Source organism: Myotis davidii, unplaced genomic scaffold (assembly GCF_000327345.1).
Source record: "Myotis davidii unplaced genomic scaffold, ASM32734v1 scaffold69, whole genome shotgun sequence".
Lineage (NCBI taxonomy): Eukaryota > Metazoa > Chordata > Mammalia > Chiroptera > Vespertilionidae > Myotis > Myotis davidii.
This window is the reverse complement of record NW_006300363.1, coordinates 3,647,552-3,668,881: the sequence shown is the minus strand read 5'-3', so window position 1 is coordinate 3,668,881 and position 21,330 is coordinate 3,647,552. Positions and strand designations below refer to the sequence as shown.

At 34.6% G+C, this 21,330-nt stretch overlaps 1 protein-coding gene across 1 annotated transcript in view; it reads left to right on the top strand.

The window, feature by feature from the left end:
- TANC2 (tetratricopeptide repeat, ankyrin repeat and coiled-coil containing 2) overlaps positions 1–21,330 on the top strand; it is a 228,796-nt gene that overhangs the window by 97,901 nt on the left and 109,565 nt on the right. The window contains exons 4-6 of the mRNA XM_006776730.2: positions 5,579–5,727; positions 7,753–7,939; positions 9,267–9,530. Of these exons, the coding sequence (XP_006776793.1) occupies positions 5,579–5,727; positions 7,753–7,939; positions 9,267–9,530 (600 nt within the window). The remainder of the gene's footprint in view (positions 1–5,578; positions 5,728–7,752; positions 7,940–9,266; positions 9,531–21,330) is intronic.

Below are 21,330 nucleotides of genomic sequence, written 5' to 3'. Positions count from 1 at the left end.
TAAAAAAAAATCAAAACTCCTCCATTTCAAGAATTTTTAGTGTGGCCTTCTCCAAGAACCCTCTTCCCTCCTTTTCTTCCCTCCACTCTTCCAAGACAAGTTTGTTTCCTTCTCTGCTCTCTAACACTTCCTTTAACTTATAAAATAAAATATTTCTGTACACATTGGCTTCTCTCTATCCTTATGTCATTGTTCCACTTGAAGTTGTTAACTGGTATAAGAGGACTGGTCAAATAATTTATTATGTTGTACTAATTTTTAAAATATAACATTTCTTTTTTCATTATTCTAGACTTCTTTCTTGGAGAAAAAAATGATGAATATTGTTTCATTTTCAAACCCAGTGTCTTCTGTCCTTAATACCTTTTCCATAACTTTTAAAAATAATGAAAATATAAATACAGAAAGGTACACAAATTGTAATTATGCAAGCCATAAAATTTTATGAAGTGAACACAAGCATATAATCACTACCTAAATCAAGATATAGAACATTACCAGCACTTCAGCTTTCTCATACTTCCTCTGCATCATTATCCACTCCCTGCAAGCATAACCACTATTCTGATTGCGATGATCAATTATTTCTTTTACCAGTTTTCAGACTTTACATAAATGTAATAATTTAGTATGTATTCTCTTCCGTCGCTCTTCTTTGTTCAATTGTATGTTGTGAGATTCTCTTTTATAGCTGTCATATTTCATTGTATGCCTACAATTTTGGCTGTTATGAACAATTTTACAAATGTTTATTAAATATATTTTGCTACCCCTATGTATACCTCTCCTTTAGGTGTATATCTGGTAGTGAATATGCTGGGTCATAAGGTTTTCAGTATGTTCAGCTTAAAATTGTTTCCAAATTTGATGCTACCAATTTACATTCCCACCAACATAGGCAGTATTTAAATGCTCTTTTATCCCATGCTAGAGGCCTTGTGCACAAAATTCATGCACGGGTGGGGTCCCTAGGCCTGCCTGCAGCTGGCCCCACCCCCACCCACACCCACCTTGGCCTGGGGCTGCCCGTGTCCACGGTCACCCCACCTCCTTACCCCACATTGATTGCCCCACTGGCCGGTGGCCTGGGCCTCCCTCTGTGGGCAATTGTGGGGCCACGGCGGGGCCCCCCAACCAATCGCATCACACCCGCCTTGGCTGGCCTGGTGCCAGTATGTGTCATAGTGTGGTCATCCAGATGGTCATTCTGTTGTTCGGCTGTTTGGTTGATTTGCATATTACACTTTTATATATCTAGATTGTCAGGTGGTTGTTTTTTTCTTTGTTTTGTGTGCTATTCTGTACTGCACATATGTACTGGTATTTCAGTGTGGTTTTGATGATAATTTCCCAATAATGTTGAATAGCTTTTTACCATATACACTTATTGGTCACTTGGCTATCCTCTTGTAAATTCCTGTATAAATATTTTAGTTCATTTTTAAATTGGATGGCCTTTTTTTTTATTAATTTATACAGATTCTTTATACATTCTAGATATGAGTTCTTTTTAAGGTATATGAATTAAAGATATCTTTTCCCCACTCTATGGCTTGCTTTTTAACCATTTTAATAGTGTCTTTAATGAGCAGAACTTTTTGTATTAATAAACTATCCTTTACCAATCTTTTCTTTTGTGGTTAGTGTCTTATATAAACATTCTCACTAAATGTAATATTTCTTTCCATTGAGGGAGGCAGTATAACATACTAGTTGGGAGCATGGATTCTGGAGTAGGGGAGCCTGGGCTACAACCATTTATAGGTTTGTGACTTTGAGTAGATAACTTAATTTCTTTGTGCCTCAATTTTCTCATTTGTAAAATAAGGTAATAATACCTACTTCATAAAGCTGTTATGAAGATTAAGTTAATATTTGTGAAGTGTTCGGTGACTTGCACTATATATTAAATAAATGAAGCATATAGTATGTCATATTTTTCACATAGATTATAAACTTTTTAAAGTTAATGACTATATCTCCTTCATGTTTTATTCTCATAGTACCTAGTATTTATATTTACTTTTTAAGTATTTGGTAATTATCAGTATAACTTTCTAGAAAAAAGTGAAATGGAACCCCAGAATATCCAGAAGTCAGGAATCTATGCAGAGAGAAACTTGGAAAAGCTTAACTAGTTTAATCTATAGAAAGGGAAAAGAGTAATTAATGAGCAGTTACCTTTTTATTTTATCAAGAAACAAGAAGCTTTTAATCATTCTTGGGAGAAAATCTATATAAATCTATATATTTGTACCATAAAAATACCAATTCTCTTATTTCTGTCTGTGGCAGAAAAATCTATTTTTGTTGCCTCTTGGAAAGAAAATAGGGAAGGGAAAATAGAGCCTGTTTTTCTACTCTGACATAACGTCGATGAGAATTCTGTATAGATTTTCCACAGATGGAACACTTGAGTTAAATAATAGTATACAACAATGTATGTATAGTCCCTTCCTCTGACCCCCACCTTGTGACTTTAGTAGAGAAGTTAAGATAAATGTTAAACTGAATAATAACTATGTACATCTCAATGTCTTGCCATTTGGAATGGTTTCATGTATAATACTAAATATTCTAAAAATTAAGAAGCTATTATATTTTGGCATCAAACTGTGACACTATAGCTAATGCTTGCTAAGCTGAAAGGACATATCTGACTTAAAACATTTTTTTTTTGTAATGTCCTGTAGGATCTGTGCTACTGTGAATTGTTATACGGTTAGATTAAATGCATCTGAATGTAAAACAAAACCTGAAAAAATGTTGACATTGAATCAAGTTAATGTAAATAGGTATTTAGTTTAGATAAATGATTCTGCATCACATTTAGAATAGGTCATCTTTAGTTCCCTTGTTTCTTTTTATGTGATTTCTATACATTCTTTATTTGGAAATAAATTTATCTTGATGGTGAGGCCAAGGAAGAACCTTATACTGACTTTGTTCGGCATCCCTCAGGGACAAGGTTTGAAAAAGACTAATTTCTGTAGCTGGTAACTACTGAAAAGTAGTCTAAATAGAAAGAGACTCTAAAAACTAATTGTATGGAAAGAATGTAGTAGTCTGGAAGCAGAGGATTAAAATGAATGCCAGAGATAAGGAATTTTAAGGGTTCTATTTTCAGGGCAAAAATGAACCTGAAAGGGGTTTATTTTTGGAGTGAAGAAAATATTCTTGGATTAGAGAGTTGTGATGGTTGCATAACTTTACTAAAAGGCACTGAATTGTACACTTCAAGGTGATAGTTTATGGTATGTTAATTATATATACCAATATTGAAAAAATTATCTGACTGTGGGAGAAGTGGTAAGCCAGGTCTCTCTAGCATGGGGTAGGAACCCAATCAGGGTAAGTAGAGCATCTGTGTGCAAGGTGGCAATGAACAACAGTGAAATTTGTTACATGTAGGGGGACTAGATGAAGTAACTAAGGCTAATGAGAGCCAGATTTGTCATTATTGGGGAACAGAGTTACAGCTTTGGAAAGGAGAAAAACTATAATTAACTGTATGGAATTAGAGCATCACTGTGAATTTTAGGAGGGGTTGTATAAACAAACCCCTTTACTGTATGTTTATGTATGCATACATATATGTATGTATGTGTATGAATATACTGACTTACTCAGTCACTGAGTGGACTTGGAGGACAATGACATCCTAATAGCAATGAACATACCTGATATTCTAAATACCTTTCTTCACTAAAAAGAGCCAGGGCTTCTTGGGAAAAAGACTCATTCCAGGCAGAGACAGTACAAGATGAACCTGGAACATCTTGTGCCAAAAAGCAAAGAAGTGCTCAGAAAATGACAGGGATAAGACAAAAGGTTACAGAGGCCAAATTGAAAGAGCTTACCCTGGCCAAATCTGGGGCAATCTACGTAACAAAATAAATAATGGTAGTAACAGATTATAACCTCATTAAATAAGATAGGAATCTTTGAGTTTGGATGGATGGATAAAAGAAAGTACACCATAGAAAGAGTAATTAATTTAGAAAAATCATTCTTTGGCAAGCATGGTGATAATTCAACCAAGAAAATTAATGGTTGCTAAAAGTAAGAGGCAAAATTTGTTGAGGAGAGATTCAGACTGACACTTGTACACCAGTGTCTATACTATCATCATTATTCATAAGATAGTATATTTTGAAACAACCCAAGTGTCCAACATCAGATGAATAGGTAAACTAAATGTGTTATATACATACAATGGAATATTATTCAGTCATAAAAAGGGGTGAAATATAAAAAGTGAAATTCTGATACATGCTAAAACATGAATAAACCTTGAAAACATTACGCAAAGTGAAATAAGCTAGACGTAAAAGTACTAATACTGTTTGATTGTATTCATATGAGATCCCTAGAATAGGCAAATTCACAGAGACAGAAAGTAGACGAGAGGATACTAGGTACTAGTAAGGGGAGAAATTGGGAGTTATTATTTAATGGTTACAGAGTTTCTTTGGGGGAAGAATAAAAAATTCTGGAAATGGACAGTGGAAAAAGTTGCACATTATCAAAGTACTTAATGCCACTGAATTTTATACTTAAACAGTTAAAATGACAAATGTGTTTATCACAATATTTTTTTTTAATTTGAGAGTTTGTTGAAGAAGGGAATATTTACATAGTCTCAAAGTATCCCCCTGAAAAATAGTTATTCACTACAAAGAGAAAAAGTGTGATTTTGGAGTAGAGAAATCTGACAGATACTACCATAACCAAGCAATCAAAGTTAACACAGCAGTGCTTTGTCAAATCATGAGGTAACATAAGATAAACTCAGATTGAGAGGCATTGTGCAAAACAACTGGCCTGTAATCTTCAAAAGTGTCAGGTCATGAAAGTTAAGACTGAGAAACTGTTCCAGATCAAAAGAAAGAAAAGAGAACTGAAAACTAAATGCATTGATTAATCCTAAATTGTTGGCTCCTTTTGCTAGAAAGGACATTACTGGGACAAATGTGAAAATTTAAATGGGGTCTGTGCATGAGATCATAATAATGTAAAATGTTAGTTTCCTGATTTCTGTGCTGGTACTGTAGTTATGTAAGAGAATGTCTTTGTTTATAGGAAATACATAGTATCTGGGGATGATGGGACATCATGTCAGTACTTTCAAATGGTTAAGGAAAAAATATTCTTTGTATTATCTTGAAACTTTTTTTGTAAGTTTGAACTGATTTAATTTAAAAATTAAGAATAGTTACACAAACTCTAAAGAAAAAAAAGCCTGAATAAAGGTGGTGATTATGACCAGGAACTAGATCCCACGATGAGGACTGTATTAGAAGGCTAACTGCCAAAGAAATGGGAAACTTTTTCTATTCAGAAAGTTACAAAAACATTCTCTCAGAGTCATTTTAAGTAAATAAATAGAGGATAATCTGAGTAGAGTATTCAGTTATAATATGTAAATGTGGGAAAATCAGGTTCTTAGACAGGGACCCTGTTATTTTGGATTTACAATGTGAAAACAAAGGAAATGACCAAGCTAAATATAATAATAGTTGTAGAAATAGGCCATTTTATTTTGATAGATTCATGTTTTGATGTCTTCCTGTTTTAGGTGATGCTGAACAGGAACTTGGTCCCCCTCCATCTGTAGATGAGGCAGCAAACACACTCATGACTCGTCTGGGTTTCCTCCTTGGAGAGAAAGTCACAGAAGTTCAGCCAGGTGACCAATACAACATGGAAGTAGAAGATGAAAATCAGGTAAACTGCTTGTCACTAATTCTGTGAAACATGGGCTGAATCAACCTGTTATACCAGGAAAGGGCAAATTTCACAGGGGTGTGTGTGTGTGTGTTGAGAGGAATAATCCCAATTGTTGAATGCTTTTTGAGGCCTGAAGATATAACTTAATTTTCCATAATCACTCTATCTGTTCTGTTTATAAAACACCTTTAAGTTTCATTTTTAGCTTTCAAAAGTCATATTAAGGTTTTGATTCATTTATTGGATGAATGAGAAAAAGAATGGGTAAATAAGCCAATAAGTAAAATTCATATATATATATTTAATCTTCCTTACAACCCAATGTAGTAGAGTCCATTTATATTAACTTTTAGATATAAAAAAATGGGAACACACTGTCAGAAAGTGGTATAGTAATATTTAAATCCAGGCAGTCTGTTAAGAACCATACTATTCTAGTGTAATATGAAATAATAACACCTGACAGGATTGTTGTTAGGATCAAGTTAAATCATAAATATTAAAATACTTTGTAAGCTATAAAATGCCATATAAATAAAGGGTATAAAATAATATGCAATATAATTAGTATATAAATATATAAGCTATATGTATATGTAAAAAAATAAGCTATTTTATAGCTTTCATTTTCAAATTTCTTAAATGAGGGAAATAATATGTCTTATACTTAGTTAATAAAGGAGTAAATGAAATAATACATTAAAATTTAAAAAAACTGTATAGCATTAAACAAAGGTAAAGTATCTATCTATATATGTATAAAAGCCTAAGTGACCGGCCAACTGGCCGACCAGCTGGTAACTATGACATGCACTGACCACCAGGGGCAGACGCTCAACACAGGAGCAGAAACGACAGGCATGGAAACATGGAACAAACTGATGAATCTCAGAGGGAAGGGGGGAAGAGGGAGAGCGGGAAGAGATTAACCAAAGATCTTATATGCATACTAGAGGCCTGGTGCATGGATTCCAGTGGGGAATTTAATACAAGGGATTGCATCTAGAAATATTTTAGGGTGAGTCAAAGAGCTTTAATATTCTCATATCTAGTAATCAACACCTTTTTCAATCAAATATTAAATGTAAATCTTCATTTCAGCAGAAAGAATATGAAGACTATTTAAAGAAGTTGAAAAGCTTCTTTTAAAATTAAGAATTAAAGATGTGAAATTTATCATCAGTTTTCTTTCATGTGATTTTGTCACAACACACATTTTGAAAAGGATAGACTTTCTTTAGTTTTTGAAAAAATAGTACTTTTATTCATTATGTTAGTAATTTATTTGAGTAGAAAGAGCTAAAGAAAAGTGAATTATTATTAAATTCAGTAAAACAGAATATATTACCACCAATCTTTTTTTGTGATTATTTTTATTCCTTCACATCAGAAACTTAAAAAGGAGGTAACTTCAGGTGTAAGAATTACTCAGGATACAAAGAGATCTTAATAATCAGTTTCTACAGAAAAATTAAGTTTTTAATTAAATTAATATTGTTTGATCTATTTTATTAGACTAACTTTTAGATTAAAGCATTTTCCCTGCATTCATTTATTGTTTCTGGGCAGCCTCCTATGTTTCCAAAACACAATTATTTGCATTATGAACCTTTTTTTAATTTTTTCTCATTTGGAGATTTTTTTCTATCCAAAGAAAAATTATGAACAAGACAAAGTTCCAAGCTTTCAGAAGTTTTATTGATTGGAAACAGCAAGATCAACTTGTGCTTAATTTTAAAATATTTTCCATTAATTCATGTTAATGATAAAGAATACTTGTTACTGGAAATTTTCTAGGCAGAAAAACTGGCCACAGTCTCTGCTCATTTTAAGTTTAAGTATCACCTTAATTGTAAAATGCAGAATATCTTATCCTGGAAGGCAAAAACAAATAGAACCGCAAAAAATATACAAGCTGCATGCAGATTTTCTTCTTCTCATCAAAGATTATGTTTTACCATAAGATAATATTTTACTTTAACAGCTGATCAGTTTATCTTATTTTTCATTCCGATTTTTCAGACCTCAGCAATCACCCAGCGGATAAGCCCCTGTTCCACCTTGACTAGCAGCACTGCCTCCCCACCAGCTGGTAGCCCCTGCTCCACCCTCCCACCAGTCAGTTCAAATGCAACAGCCAAGGACTGCACCTATGGGGCTGTCACTAGTCCAACTTCCACCCTCGAAAGCAGAGATAGTGGCATCATTGGTGAGTTGGTTTTGATGTTAATCATTTTATGTATTTTTTAAAATAATTACACAAGCTTACAGTTTTCAAAAAAGCTGATAATTGTTATCCTTAACAAAACTCTCAACAAATTGAATCCAGGAATATATAAAAAGGATAATAGGGACAATATATAAAAAGGATAACTCATGACTAAGTGGAGGTGGGGGCCACTGGTATTTTGAGAAGCCTGATGGTGACTGCCCACTCTGATGGAGTTGACAGGGAGATGTTGCCATGGCACTGGGCTCCCTAATATCAGTGGGGATATGGAGACTGGTTGGCAGCACTTAATTCTCAGATGCACAGAGGACGTATTTTGATAAAGAGCTGCAAGGCAGGAAGGCAAGCAGGGTGTCTGTCTTTGTAATTCACCTTCTTTCCTTGTTACAACAAAGTCCAGAACTTCCATTTAAATTTCCAAAGAGAAAACTTCACTGAAAAGAAACATAGAAATTACCTCATGAACTTAAGTCTCTTCTTTTAACAATAGGAATATTTAAAATGAAAGAAGAGAATATGAACTAACATTTAAAAACTCTCCTAGGATAATATTCTTGTTTTATAATTATTGCTGAGATTTTTATAATCTAGGTTTTAATGTATTTGAGCCCTTCCATATCTAAGGTTGATGGAAATTTTCCTGTTTATAATTCCTGTTTATAATTAGTGATAAGACTCAATAAAGTTCTAGAAGCCTTTTAGGTTTTTGTTTGATTTCATTATGGGACTAGATAGGATTAGAGCTACCGTTCAAGGTACAAACAAAAAGGCCCTGTATTGCCTCCTTATTAGGACAGATTCTTTCTCCTCTATTAGCTTCTTCTTAGGGACTGGTGTTTTTTTTTTCCTAGTTCTTTGTTACACTTAAAGGACCAGGAAATAAATTTAAATGTGGGAAAATATAAGATAAAAAGAGTATAAAAATAAAGATCTTTTTGAGACCTCTGGAGCACTCCAGTAATTCATGAAAATTATATAAATTTCCTTTTGATGAAATTCTGAACATTTTAGCATTGACAGGCCTTCCTTGTTTGTCCTTTAGCACTGATGTAGGAGTTTGTTTAATTTATTTAAATAGAGTTAAGGTAAAAATAAGAGAGATAAGAGAAAATATGTGAGAAATATACTTTGGTTTCAATTATCTAAACTTCATGGTGGAAATGAAAAGATCATTAGTAACTTTTAAAAAATAATGTAACTAATATTCTTACTATCTAGTCTTGAATTTGGATAGTACTAACAGATTAATCTCCAGGGTTGTTGTTGTTGTTGTTTTTAAACAATTCATTTTACTCTTTTTTTCTAGCTACGTTGACAAGCTATTCTGAAAATGTAGAACGCACAAAATATGTTGGGGAAAGCAGTAAAGAATTAGGATCTGGAGGAAATCTAAAACCTTGGCAATCTCAAAAATCCAGCATGGATTCCTGTTTATACCGAGTAGATGAAAATATGACAGCTTCCACCTATAGTCTGAATAAGATCCCAGAGAGGAATTTGGAAACAGTTTTATCACAATCAGTACAATCTATTCCTCTGTATCTTATGCCACGACCAAATTCAGTAGCAGGTAAGGTTTTCAAAATAATGACCATTTTACCGGCATATCTATTGAAATGAAAATAAATTCTCTTACAGTATTTAAATTTCTCATTCATCTTCTTTGATTAAGCTGCTCTTTTGTGTTTGGGTATTACACATGTGTATATCTTTTTTAACTTGGGGGAAGGCTTGTGTTCCTCAAGAGGTTGATTGTTTAGTTCTCCCCAAAATACATAAAAACACACTCAAAATCAGAAAAAGAATCTTATAAAGTACATTGTTGAACTTCTAAAAACCATTTTTCTCACAGAAGTCTTTGAAGGGATTTCAGTTTGAGATTTTAAAGTTTTAAAAAACATTAAATTAAATTAAATTGAAGTATATTTCAGTAGAGTTTGTATTACCAGAAATCATCCTCTGGTTTAAGGGAGTGGCAGAGAGGCAAGAATTTCATTTCCATATTCTACGGCTCACTGTTTCCACAATATCTGGCTATCTTATTATAAAAGAATTACCAGATGCCTACATTGCTAAAGAATAACTAATAAATACCACTAGCAGCCTCAGTCATAAAGAAATGGTTCCGAAGTTTAAATGGCTGGAATATAAAGCCATTATTCTTAAGCAGCTATTTAGAATTGATGTCTAAAGATATTTTTTATACACCTAAGTTACTATTTAATAATTCAGACCAGGAACTTTTGCAGAATAATTGGGAATTCTGGCATTTTAAAAATGTGTCATCGTTTGAACGTTGTCCATACTATAAAATCACAATCTGTCTTTTTCACTTCCCTGATGAATGATTGGATAGAATTATTTTACTGATACAAGATAATAAATTACTTACTGTAGTCAAGTTCTCTTAGTTCCCAGATATAATTATTTATGCAGGTGATAGTGTAATGCTTCTTGCCTTTCCCAGTTCTTTTCATTTTCATACCTTTTCTAAACCGTCACTCTTTGTTCCAACCTCTGGGAGACCAGCAGCATCTGTCATCATGTGTCATGCGTCATGCAGACAATGCCTCACCTGGCAGAACAGTAATTCAGAAGATTTTATTATTAACTTTTCAAGATTATTTGCTTTAATATGGTGATAGAATATTTTCTCTCCTAGGCCTTTTTTAAATATATTGATCCTTACCCATGATGTCATATTAGAATCCTAGCATGCTATAACTTATGAGAAAGACATTGTGAGGTGAAAAGCCCAATAGTATTTATACAAATAAAAGTATATGTACACAAATGAAAGCATAACGACATACACAAGTGTTTATAGCAAATCTCTTTGTAATAGCCAAAATTGTGAACAATGTCCATCAACAGGTGAATGGATAAACTAATTATAGTATGTCTTTGCAATGGATACTACCCAGCAACAAAAAGAAATGAACTATTTATTTGTTTGTTTGGGGGTGGGGGGAATTTTTGTTGTTACTGTTGTTTTTTAGAGAGAGCGGAAGAAAAGGGGAGAGACAGAGAAAGAAGCATCACTGTGAGAGAGACACACATCAGTTGGTTGCCTCCCACAGGTGCCCTTGTCTGGAATCGAACCTTTCAATCCACAGGCTGACTTGACGCTCTATCCACTGAGTCAAACTGGCTAGGGCAGAAATGAACTATTGATACTATAACAACTAATGAATCTCAAAATAATTATGTTTAGTGAAAGAAGCCAGATAGTTTTTAAAGTACATAGTATATGATTCCATTTACATAAAAATCCTAGGAAATGCCAATATTCTAAGTAATATCTGCAAAATATCAGATCCTTCACGGTTCTTGACAATGAGTTACTACTATACCCATACCCAAAAAATTAAAAGGAATGGCAGTACCATTGATAGTGAGGATGTAATGCAATTGAAATTGTCAAACATTGCTGGTGGGAGTATATTAATAAATTGATACTACCACTTTAAAAAGCTGCTTGGCAAGATTAATTAAGGACATATAAAGCTATATATGCATGTTACCTAAAATCTAGCAATTTTACTCCTCCTATTTGAATTCCCATCAAAAATAAGTTCTGATGTTCACCAAAGGACCAATAATAAGGATGTTTGTGTCTGTTTTATTCTTAATTCCCAAAAGTTGAAAATTCAACTGTCCGTCAATAGTAGACTGGAAAATAAATTGTATACAACAATGAAAATGAAGGTACTACTGTTACAGACAACATTATGGAATGTATGAAGTATGTATATTTATATAAAGTTCAGAAAAACAGACAAAACTATGGCACTTCTATAGTGATAGAACTAAAGTAGTGGTTACCTTTGATGGGATTATCAAATAAAGGAGCCTTCTGCTTGTATATTTTGATCTGAATGGTGGTTGCATGGGTGTGTCTGTTTGTAAAATGTATGTGTGTATAAAAAATGTATTGAGCTATACACATAAGATTTACATAATTTCTGTAAATCATACCTCAATTTAAAAATATATATATATTTAAACTTCTTTCTAGCCGAAACCGGTTTGGCTCAGTGGATAGAGCGTCGGCTTGCGGACTGAAAGGTCCCGGGTTCGATTCCGGTGAAGGGCATGTGCCTGGGTTGCGGGCACATCCCCAGTGGGGGATGTGCAGGAGGCAGCTGATCCATGTCTCTCTCACATCGATGTTTCTAACTCTCTATCCCTCTCCCTTCCTCTCTGTAAAAAATCAATAAAATATATTTTAAAAAAAATAAACTTCTTTCTAGAAGGATTTTCCCTTGGTTTTGGTTTAGAAATAGCAGTCTTAGGCAACATAACTAGAACTTTGAAGAAATAACTGTTTTTAGTATATATTAACCTAGTAACTTCAATAAATTAATACTTATTCATTTGTTGAAGTTGTTAGGTACCCAGACTGGCTAGAAATTATTCCAATTTCCACCTTAGTTCAGTGGTAGCAGCAGTTTCTGTGAAATTTATTCTTTTTAAAATCCAGTATATTTAGCTATATTTTACACATAAAATTCACCCATATTGAGTAATTCACCTAACTCAGTAATTTTTCACATATTTACCAAGCTATGCAGCCTTCATCATGAATCAGTTTTAAAACATTTTTATTATCCCAGTAAGACTTGTCATGTCTATTTAATGTTAATTTCATTCCCATCCTGAACTCCAGGCAACTACTAATCTACTTTCTATCTCTTTAGATTTACCTTTTCTGGACATTTTATATAAGTGGAGTCATACAATATGTGGTCTCTTATGTCTGTTATAATGTTTTTGAGGTTGATCCATGTATCAGAAGTTTGTTCCTTTTTATTGCAAATAGTATTCAGCTGTTACAGCTATTATTACTACATTTTATCTATCCATTCACCAGTTGATGAACATTTAGGTTTTTACAATTTTTGATTATTGTGAATAGTGCTGCTATAAACATTCATGTGTAATTCTTTGGGTGGACATATGTTCTTATTTCTCTTGGATAGATGCCTATGATGTATCATAGAGTAAATTTATGTTTAACTTTTTAAGAAACTGCCAAACTGTTTTCCAAAGTGGCTGCACCATTTTACATTTCCACCCACAGTATGGGGATTCCTGTTTTTCCACCTCTTCTCTACCATTTATTACTGTCTTATCCCTTATAATAGCTTTTTGATTAGGTATGAAATGTTATCTTGTGGTTTTAATTTTCATTTTCTAATGACTAATGATGCTGAGCACATTTTGTGTATTTATTAGCTATCATATATCTTCCTTAGTGAAATAGCTACTCAAACCTTTGCACATTTTTTATTGAGTTTTCTGTCTTCTTATTTATGTAATAATGTTGTAAATTCTGGTTAAAATTTTTTATCAGGTGTTTTTGCAAAATATTTTCTGTCTGTTGCTTATTTTTTCATTTCTTACTGATATATTTTTGGATCACGGAAATTTTACTGTGCTTTTATGAACTGTGCTTCTGCTATCATTGTTTCTTTATCTTTTTAATAGAAAGTTTGCTGATTATATCAGGTATTATGAAACAGTGATTTTTTTTCTTTGCTATTGGAGTTTGTTTTAATTCAAGTATTGGAAAATACTTCTTGTGCATACTTAAATTATTTTCTTACCTCTTTTTCTCCCTTTCCTTTCCCCCTACATTAAAAAAAAAAAAAGAGTGGGGGAATAATATTAGCCCAAACTATTACTCCTACAGACCTTAATTATTATTTTTTTTACCAATCACAATGGTTATCCTATAACACTGGCCTTTCTGACTAAAAGAGATATTCATATTCTAAGTAGTACTGATCATGCTTCTCCAAAGGAAAGGAAGGGTAAAAGCTAAATGCACCATCAGAAGGCTGTTAGTTCTGTCCTGGAGAGTAGGAGTTTATACTGTCAGGGTAGCACGTATTGACTATGTTGAACAAAATACTTCATCAGATAATTATTTCTTGTCAGTGTTGAATGTAATACAAACAGACCTACTATTGCCTGCAAGGCAAGTCATAAGTCAGGGAATAGTTTGTATTGGGTTTTCTGTGACTGAAAATCATGGTTTCAGTGTCCTCACAAAGAGGCAGAAAAATGACTCAGTTCTTTTTAAATTGAATGGATGATGGGTTGAAAATGTTTCCTGAATGCAGAGAAATAAAATTAATTGCATATGGAATTACTCTGCTAACTGTATAATGTATATAAATATTTGATAAGACCAAATATTTATGTACATTAAATATTTGTATTTATATACATTTAAGCTGGTAGCTTAAATGATTAGATATCTAAATCATCTTTTAAAATAAATTTTCTTAGCTCATGAGGGTCCTCTCTTCTCATTTTAGCTTTAGATATACGTATTTTCCTTTACTTTCCAGTGTGTACACAGAAGTGGTTTCCCCAAACTGTGCGAAGATCAAATACTCAAATCTCCTTGGTTAACAGAAATAATTAAGGATCTTAACTATGATATGAGCTTGAAATAGAGAAGGAAAATACAGTATATTTATTAAATTGTTCTAAGCATATGCACAGCAGGGAAGGAGGGGTATGTGATGAAATGCCAATAATAAAAGGCCTTATTCAAATCCAGCTTTTAAATTTCTCTTTTAAAAAACTTTATCTCAGTATAAGTAATATATTTATTTTAGAGGCTAAATAATGATGAATAATGATGTGAAAATACCATTTGCATCACTTTAAAAAGAAAAAACACACCTAGGGGAGTAGTTGTTTAAAGAATCCTTGCTGTGTTGCATACTGCTCTCCACTGGGGGAAGAGAAGCACCCTCTTTTTGCCTGAGTTTGTTGGCATTGTTATAGGGCCACATGGAGCAGGACCAGGAAATTGTCAAGGAATTGCTTACAATCCTTGAGGCTGCTGCTGGATTGAACTCTAAAAACTAAAACTTTGTATTATTCCCTAAGTCCCTTGATTTTAAAAAGCATGGAAAGGACACGTGGCTTTCATAACACTTTGGCTTTTATAATACTTTTGCTTGCAGGGAATGGAGTCAGCGTATATGCAAATATTTATGTTGATGTATTTCTTTTTAAATTTTTCTGAGCTTTTAACTCAAAAATAGAAAAAGTCTAATGAAATTTTAAAAGCAATCATGTACTTTTTATTAACTATTACTAGTAAAACAAGTCTGGTTATTATAAGTATAAATATATTGGTCTATTAGATTTAACTGTATACTTTTCGAAACATAAAGACTCAAACAGGTAAAATCTTATAGTTAGATATACCAATTAAAAGCTCCACATACCACATATGAAAACAAGAGCTTTACTGAAAACAAGAGCTTTTAACTAAAATGACGGTCATGAAAGATGCGTTTTGGCAGTAGTAAAGCTTGTGTTTTTTCTGGGGTAACTCAGTTTTCTAAATATAAATTTAGTTATATACCTTTAAATTAAAAGTCTTAAGTATGAGAAAATGAAAACTATGTGTTTTATTGTTTTCAAAATGTAAATCACTATTCCATATTTATTTTTAAGCCTGTTGTATTAGAAGAAAATAGAGAACCCTTGTGGACTTGCGGTTGCATGGCAGAAATTATCAGAGAATAGGCTGTCTATGGTCATACATGTTGTCTTAAAATGAAATTGGCAATGAATTGGAGGGATGTGGGAAGCAGGAAATGTTCACTTGCAACAGCTGTCCTCCATGCTTTGTGTGAAAATGAGGAGTCTATCAGGGAAACATACAGACAACAGAAGTCAGTTAAAATATAAACTTTCACCATCTACTTGTTAATGTTTGGAGCTGCACATTTTCCTAAGAACAGGATCTTAAGAATCAGGTAAATGCAAAAATGGGACTCCTGTGGGATTTAAATGAATCGAATTAGGAACTGTAATGAGGACTTTACAAAAGATCCAGATGGGCTTTTCAGGCCTTAGAACATTGGCTTAATGACTCTAAAGGTGTAAGGACCAAGAGTGGCTTCTTGCCCAGGCTGTTGCAAAGTGTCTTTCCAGGAGGCTCCTTTCTCAGATCAGCCAGAATGACAATTGTGCTGCTAAAATCTATTTGCAGTAGTGGCAACTGCTATAAGAATAAATAATTCAAACTGGTTTCAAATTCAATATAGAGTTGTCTCTGGAATGTTTTGTACTAAATGTTGTCTCTGGATTTTTTTTTTCTGCCCACTTGTGTATTAAATCATTTTGAATTCTAAAAAGTATGTCAGTTAAATGTTCTATAAGTGAGTCAGCTGTTCCGATCTAATGAAATCTCAAAAATAATATGCTCCCTTTTTTTTACTTCCTCTTCCTTCTCTGAAAACAGAGAAGGCTTTTTATTGACAGATTTTATGTGTTTACTTTTTAAAGCATTTTATTTTTATATGAAAGGTTTATTACAGATTTGTTTTTTCCTGTTTCTTTATTTCCCTTAAACTTACCAAATTATCTCTCCTAAACACATTTGGAAAGTGTTCTTTAAGTGTTATAGTATTAATTTAACTTGGCAGGATTATCGTAAAATATTTGCCTATACAATTTTACAGTAAGAGCAGCATCATGAGGTGGGAATGTATATGTCTATATAGATCTATCATCGGTGTTTGTGTGGGATGATGTTGTACAAGGTGTTGTTGTTATGGCCACCTCCTTCATCTTTAGCTTTCAAATAACTGGATAAGACAAATCCTGATTTGTTACTCATTGATTATTTAAATGTAGCCAAAACACGATGTATATGTTAAATACAATTGTTTAGTCATTAAACAAGCATTTATTGAGCATTATTTTAACTTCTAAAAAAGTATGTCAAAATACTAAGGATAAGGATAGAGCCAGTCAGATTTCTGTACCTAAGTAGGACTAGTCTGGAATTGGTTCTATATTGAGCATTATATGCAGGGCACTCTGATTTACTCTAAACATACCTGGCATTATTTAACACATTGCATATCGCATAGAAATCTCTAAGACATACGCCAGGTACTGCATGTTTTTGGGCAAACTGCACATTATTTAAATCATCATAATGCCCCTTAGGTGTTGTTTTCAATAATTATAACATTTTTATTTACAAAAACAATTAAACAATTAAAGTTCCTAGTACTTTTTTAACATATGGTACTGCGTAAAACATTTTCCTCTATGAAGAGGGACCAAACAAAATTTACATAAGTATCTAGATTCACTTCTTTTTCCGTGGGCGTGAAAAACAAGAACACTCGTGAGTGGTCCTTAACAGATGGCGCACGAAACACGAGAAAACTTCTGAGTGGTACAAAATGTGTTAAAGCACTTAAGAATCCTTAATAAACAAAACAAAGATTGCCACCTTCATGGAGCTTACATTCTAGCCAGGGAAAGTTAAATACACATCCTATATAATAAAAGAGAAACATGTAAATTGACCATCCCTCTGCTACGCTCACCAGCCAATCAAGAGTGAGTATGTAAATTAACCCAACAAAGATGGCAGGTTAATTTGCATACATAGGTGCCAGACAGAGAGCAGAGCGGGAGAGTCAGCAGAGAGTGGAGCGGCTTGGGGAACTTCGCTCCCCAAGCCACCAGACGGAGAGCAGAGAGGGAGAGCTGGCGGCTTGGAGGATTTGGCAGAGTGGGAGCCCGTGGGACAGAGGCAGAGCAGGAAGGGAAAACCAAGAGCTTACATATTGTTTTTGTGATCACTATGCTTTAATTATGTTCAATTTGTAACAATGAAATTGGGGGTCACCACAACATGAGGAACTGTATTAAAGCGTCGCAGCATTAGGAAGGTTGAGAACCACTGCACTAGAGCAAAGTGAGTCTGGAGCAAGTTACTGTTGCGGTGCGGGTGGAGGGAAAGCAAAGGTTAGAGACATAAATAAAATCAGAGTGTCTAGGAAAAATTAAAGGGAAGATCCTGAAACTTCCAGGAAATTTCCACCAATGAAGCAAAGGAAAAAAAAAGCCTCTATTATTCTGTGAGCAACAAACCAAACTGGGTTGGGGGTCTCAGACAATTCACTCATATGATTGCAAAGACAGACAGAAACTCCTGAGAGCTCCCCTGAGGGCTCCCAGATTAGAGAGGGTGCAGGTCGGGCTGAGGGACCCACCCCAGGGCACGAATCTTCATGCACCGGGCCCCTAGTAATAAATAATTTATATAGTATGATAGAAAGTGACATGTGTTTTAGAGAAAAGTTAAAAGAGAGATCGAGAGTACCTGAGTGCCCTGACCAACTTTGCTCAATGGCTAGAGCATAAGCCCAAGGACCGAAGGGTCAAGGTTTGATTCCAGTTCAAGGGTGAGTGCAGGAGGCAACTAATTGATGTGTGTCTCTCTCACATTGATGTTTCTTTCTCCCCTCCCCCCTTTCTCTAAAAATCAATGGGAAAAAGTATCTTCACGTGAGGATTAACCACCCACAAATAAAGAGAAAGAGTATCTGAAGGGAGTACCTGAAGGAAGATTATATGAACACTAGTGGCCTGGTACAAGGATTCATGCACATTGAAAGGAAATTAATTAGAAGAAATATTTTAATATAGATATTCTCCCTTTCTCTATAATAGAAGTGTCAACCAAATTCACGACTGACAATGACAGATCGAAACACACATGTGCGATTGGCACCAGCAAGAGCTTTATATGGATCACTCATGTGCGAGTCAACTTAGCCTTTTATAGATATAGAATAAACTTGCTTAATTAGACCTGAAAGTTTCTAAACTTTCTAAGTCTCCGCTTTCCAGCTAATGAAAAGAAAATAGGATTCTACCGAGGCTCCTGTCTACCTATTCTAGAACTTCTGTGAGGATCAGATGAGATGAGGCACGGGAAAATGCTTCACAGACATTTGGTTAAAGTGTAAAATGTTTGCACCTAGCTAAAAAGGAAGTCATGTTCCTGGGCTAAAGAAACTGCAAGGAGACTAGTCGCTAGGGAGAGGAAGCCGGGTGTTGCTGATGTCATTACCCAATGCCCACAACAATTATTTCCAGGCTGGGCTGGGCTGTGGGCCACATTTTGTGTCATGGGGTCTCAGCAGCGTTGGCTGCAGTTTGGTGGGCTATTGCTCCAGGTTGGTGGTGGGGCCTGTGTTCCATTTGGGGAAGACAAGTGTTGCTTTGTCAGTGCCAGGTCCATGGTGCTGTTTCTTTGTAAATGGCCAGTGAGTATCATGGCAGCTCCTGCATTGAGCGTCTGCCCCTTGGTGGTCAGTGCGCATCATAGCGACTGGTTGGACGGTTGGAGGGACACTTAGCATATTAGCCTTTTATATATAGAGACTAGAGGGCCAATGCACAAAATTCGTGCCTGGGTAGGGTTCCTAGGCCTGGCTGGCAATCAGGGCCGATCTTTGGGGCAACCAGTGGGGTGATCAGGGGACCCCGCTGGCACCCGCCTTGGCTGGCCTGGGGCCTGCAGGCTGGGGGCAGCTCCTGCGTTGAGTGTCTGCCCCCTGGTGGTCAGTGCACATCATAGCGACTGGTTGTTCCACCTGCCATTCTGCTGTTCAGTTGATTTGCATATTAGACTTTTATTACATAGAATTGTTGGAGCCAAGCATGTTACCATAGTGCTGTCTGTTAAGCATTAAGCAGAGTAATGAGGAGGATAAGGATAGAGCCAGTCAGATTTCTAAATCTAAATAGGACTAGTCTGGAATTCAGTTTTGTATTGAGCATTACATACTGGGCACTCTGATTTACTCTGAAGGGATAATGTTATCAGAGATGAATCAGATGTTGCTTTCTTGTCCTCAAGAACCTTCTATAATTTTTTTTATCCTCACCCAAGGATATGTTTTACTTAATTGTCAGAGAAGCATTGATGTGAGAGAGAGAGACCGATAGGTTGCTATTCGCATGCACCTTGACTGGGGATGAAACCCAAAACCTAGGTATGTGTCCTGACTAGGAATTGAACCCACAACCTTTTGGTGTATGGGATGACGTTCCAACCAACTGACCCATCTGGCCAGCGCAAGAACCTTTTAATAATAAGAGAAGACAGTCATGTAAACAACTAGCTGAATAACACAAGTTCTAATTAGCAATATTTGTACGTGGTTGCTGAAAGGGAGAAGCAAAATCTGACTGAGGGATCAGTCAGAGAAGCAGAAAAAGTATTTGCCTGAGCAAATTTAGACAAGGAATGAGATCCCATTTGACAAAGTATGACAAAGACTCTTTCTCAGAAAGTGGTTTGTAAATGGAAAAGATTCGAGTGACTCTGAGGGAGAGTACAACTACATACAGTTAGTAGAACAAAGAGACACGGCTAACAGAATTTCATGTCTCCTGACTCTCATGCTTTTAAAGAATAAGGCATTTGAAGGGACAAGATTTTTGAAAATGGGTAAGCAGAAAGAAACTGAAAATAGCAGAAACTTAGAAAGGAGAATAATGATTTAATGAAGAAAAAGGCAATAAAATTACTTTGGGTTAATTTGATAAAGAAAATAGTGATAGATATCAAAAATATCTTAATTGCTAACATAAAATAAAGAATGAATATTTTAATAAACTTAGGTAAACATTAACCATATTTAACTGCAGTTCAGGTTGAAGCAGTAGTTCCGCATTGACTGATTTCAGATCTAAGCCCTGAATAAGGACTTCAGAGCTGTTGCACTTGATATTCAGTGTCACTGCTTTTTTTTAGGTTCATTTTGCCCATGAGTATTTGGATTTGTGAAAGAATGTACTATTCATACAGATCGGTAATTGCAATGTTTGTCTGTTTCTTTTAATGTCGTCTGTCCAAAATTGAGGAATGTACTCATTCCAAAATATTTTACTGCATTTTTTGGTTTTGTTAAATAAAGCAATAAAAAAATTGATGTTCATTTTCCTAGGAATTACTATAGTAAAGATTAATTTAGTAAAACGTAAGTTCACACTAAAATTTATATTTTATGAACGTTGCCTGGCCAATGTGGCTCAGTGGTTGAGCATTGACCTATGAACCAGGAAGTCACTATTCAGTTCTCAATCTGGGCACATGCCTGGATTGTGGGCTCGATCCCCATTAAGGGATGTGCAGGAGGCACCCTCTCAATGATTCTCTCTAATAATGGTGTTTCTATCTCACGTACCCTCTCTCTTCCTCTCTGAAATCAATTAAAAAAATTTTTTTTAAGTTGCCAATAGCTCTTAATTGAATTTAAGAAGTTGAACATGTAGAAAGTCAGGCTGTGGCTAAAAGTCCTTGCCAGAGATTTTTTCTAATACAAAGAAATTTCAATGGATTATATAAATGTTTTTTAATTTAAATTTATACTCGAGGTATAGATCTCCCTTAGTTTAATCTTTAAAAGATTTGAAGAAGGATATAATACATAAAAAAGGATAGATTCAAGGCTTTTTTCTTGCAACAGCTTTTTGCTCCACTCCATGTTATATATTTCTATGTCATTCTGCCTGCT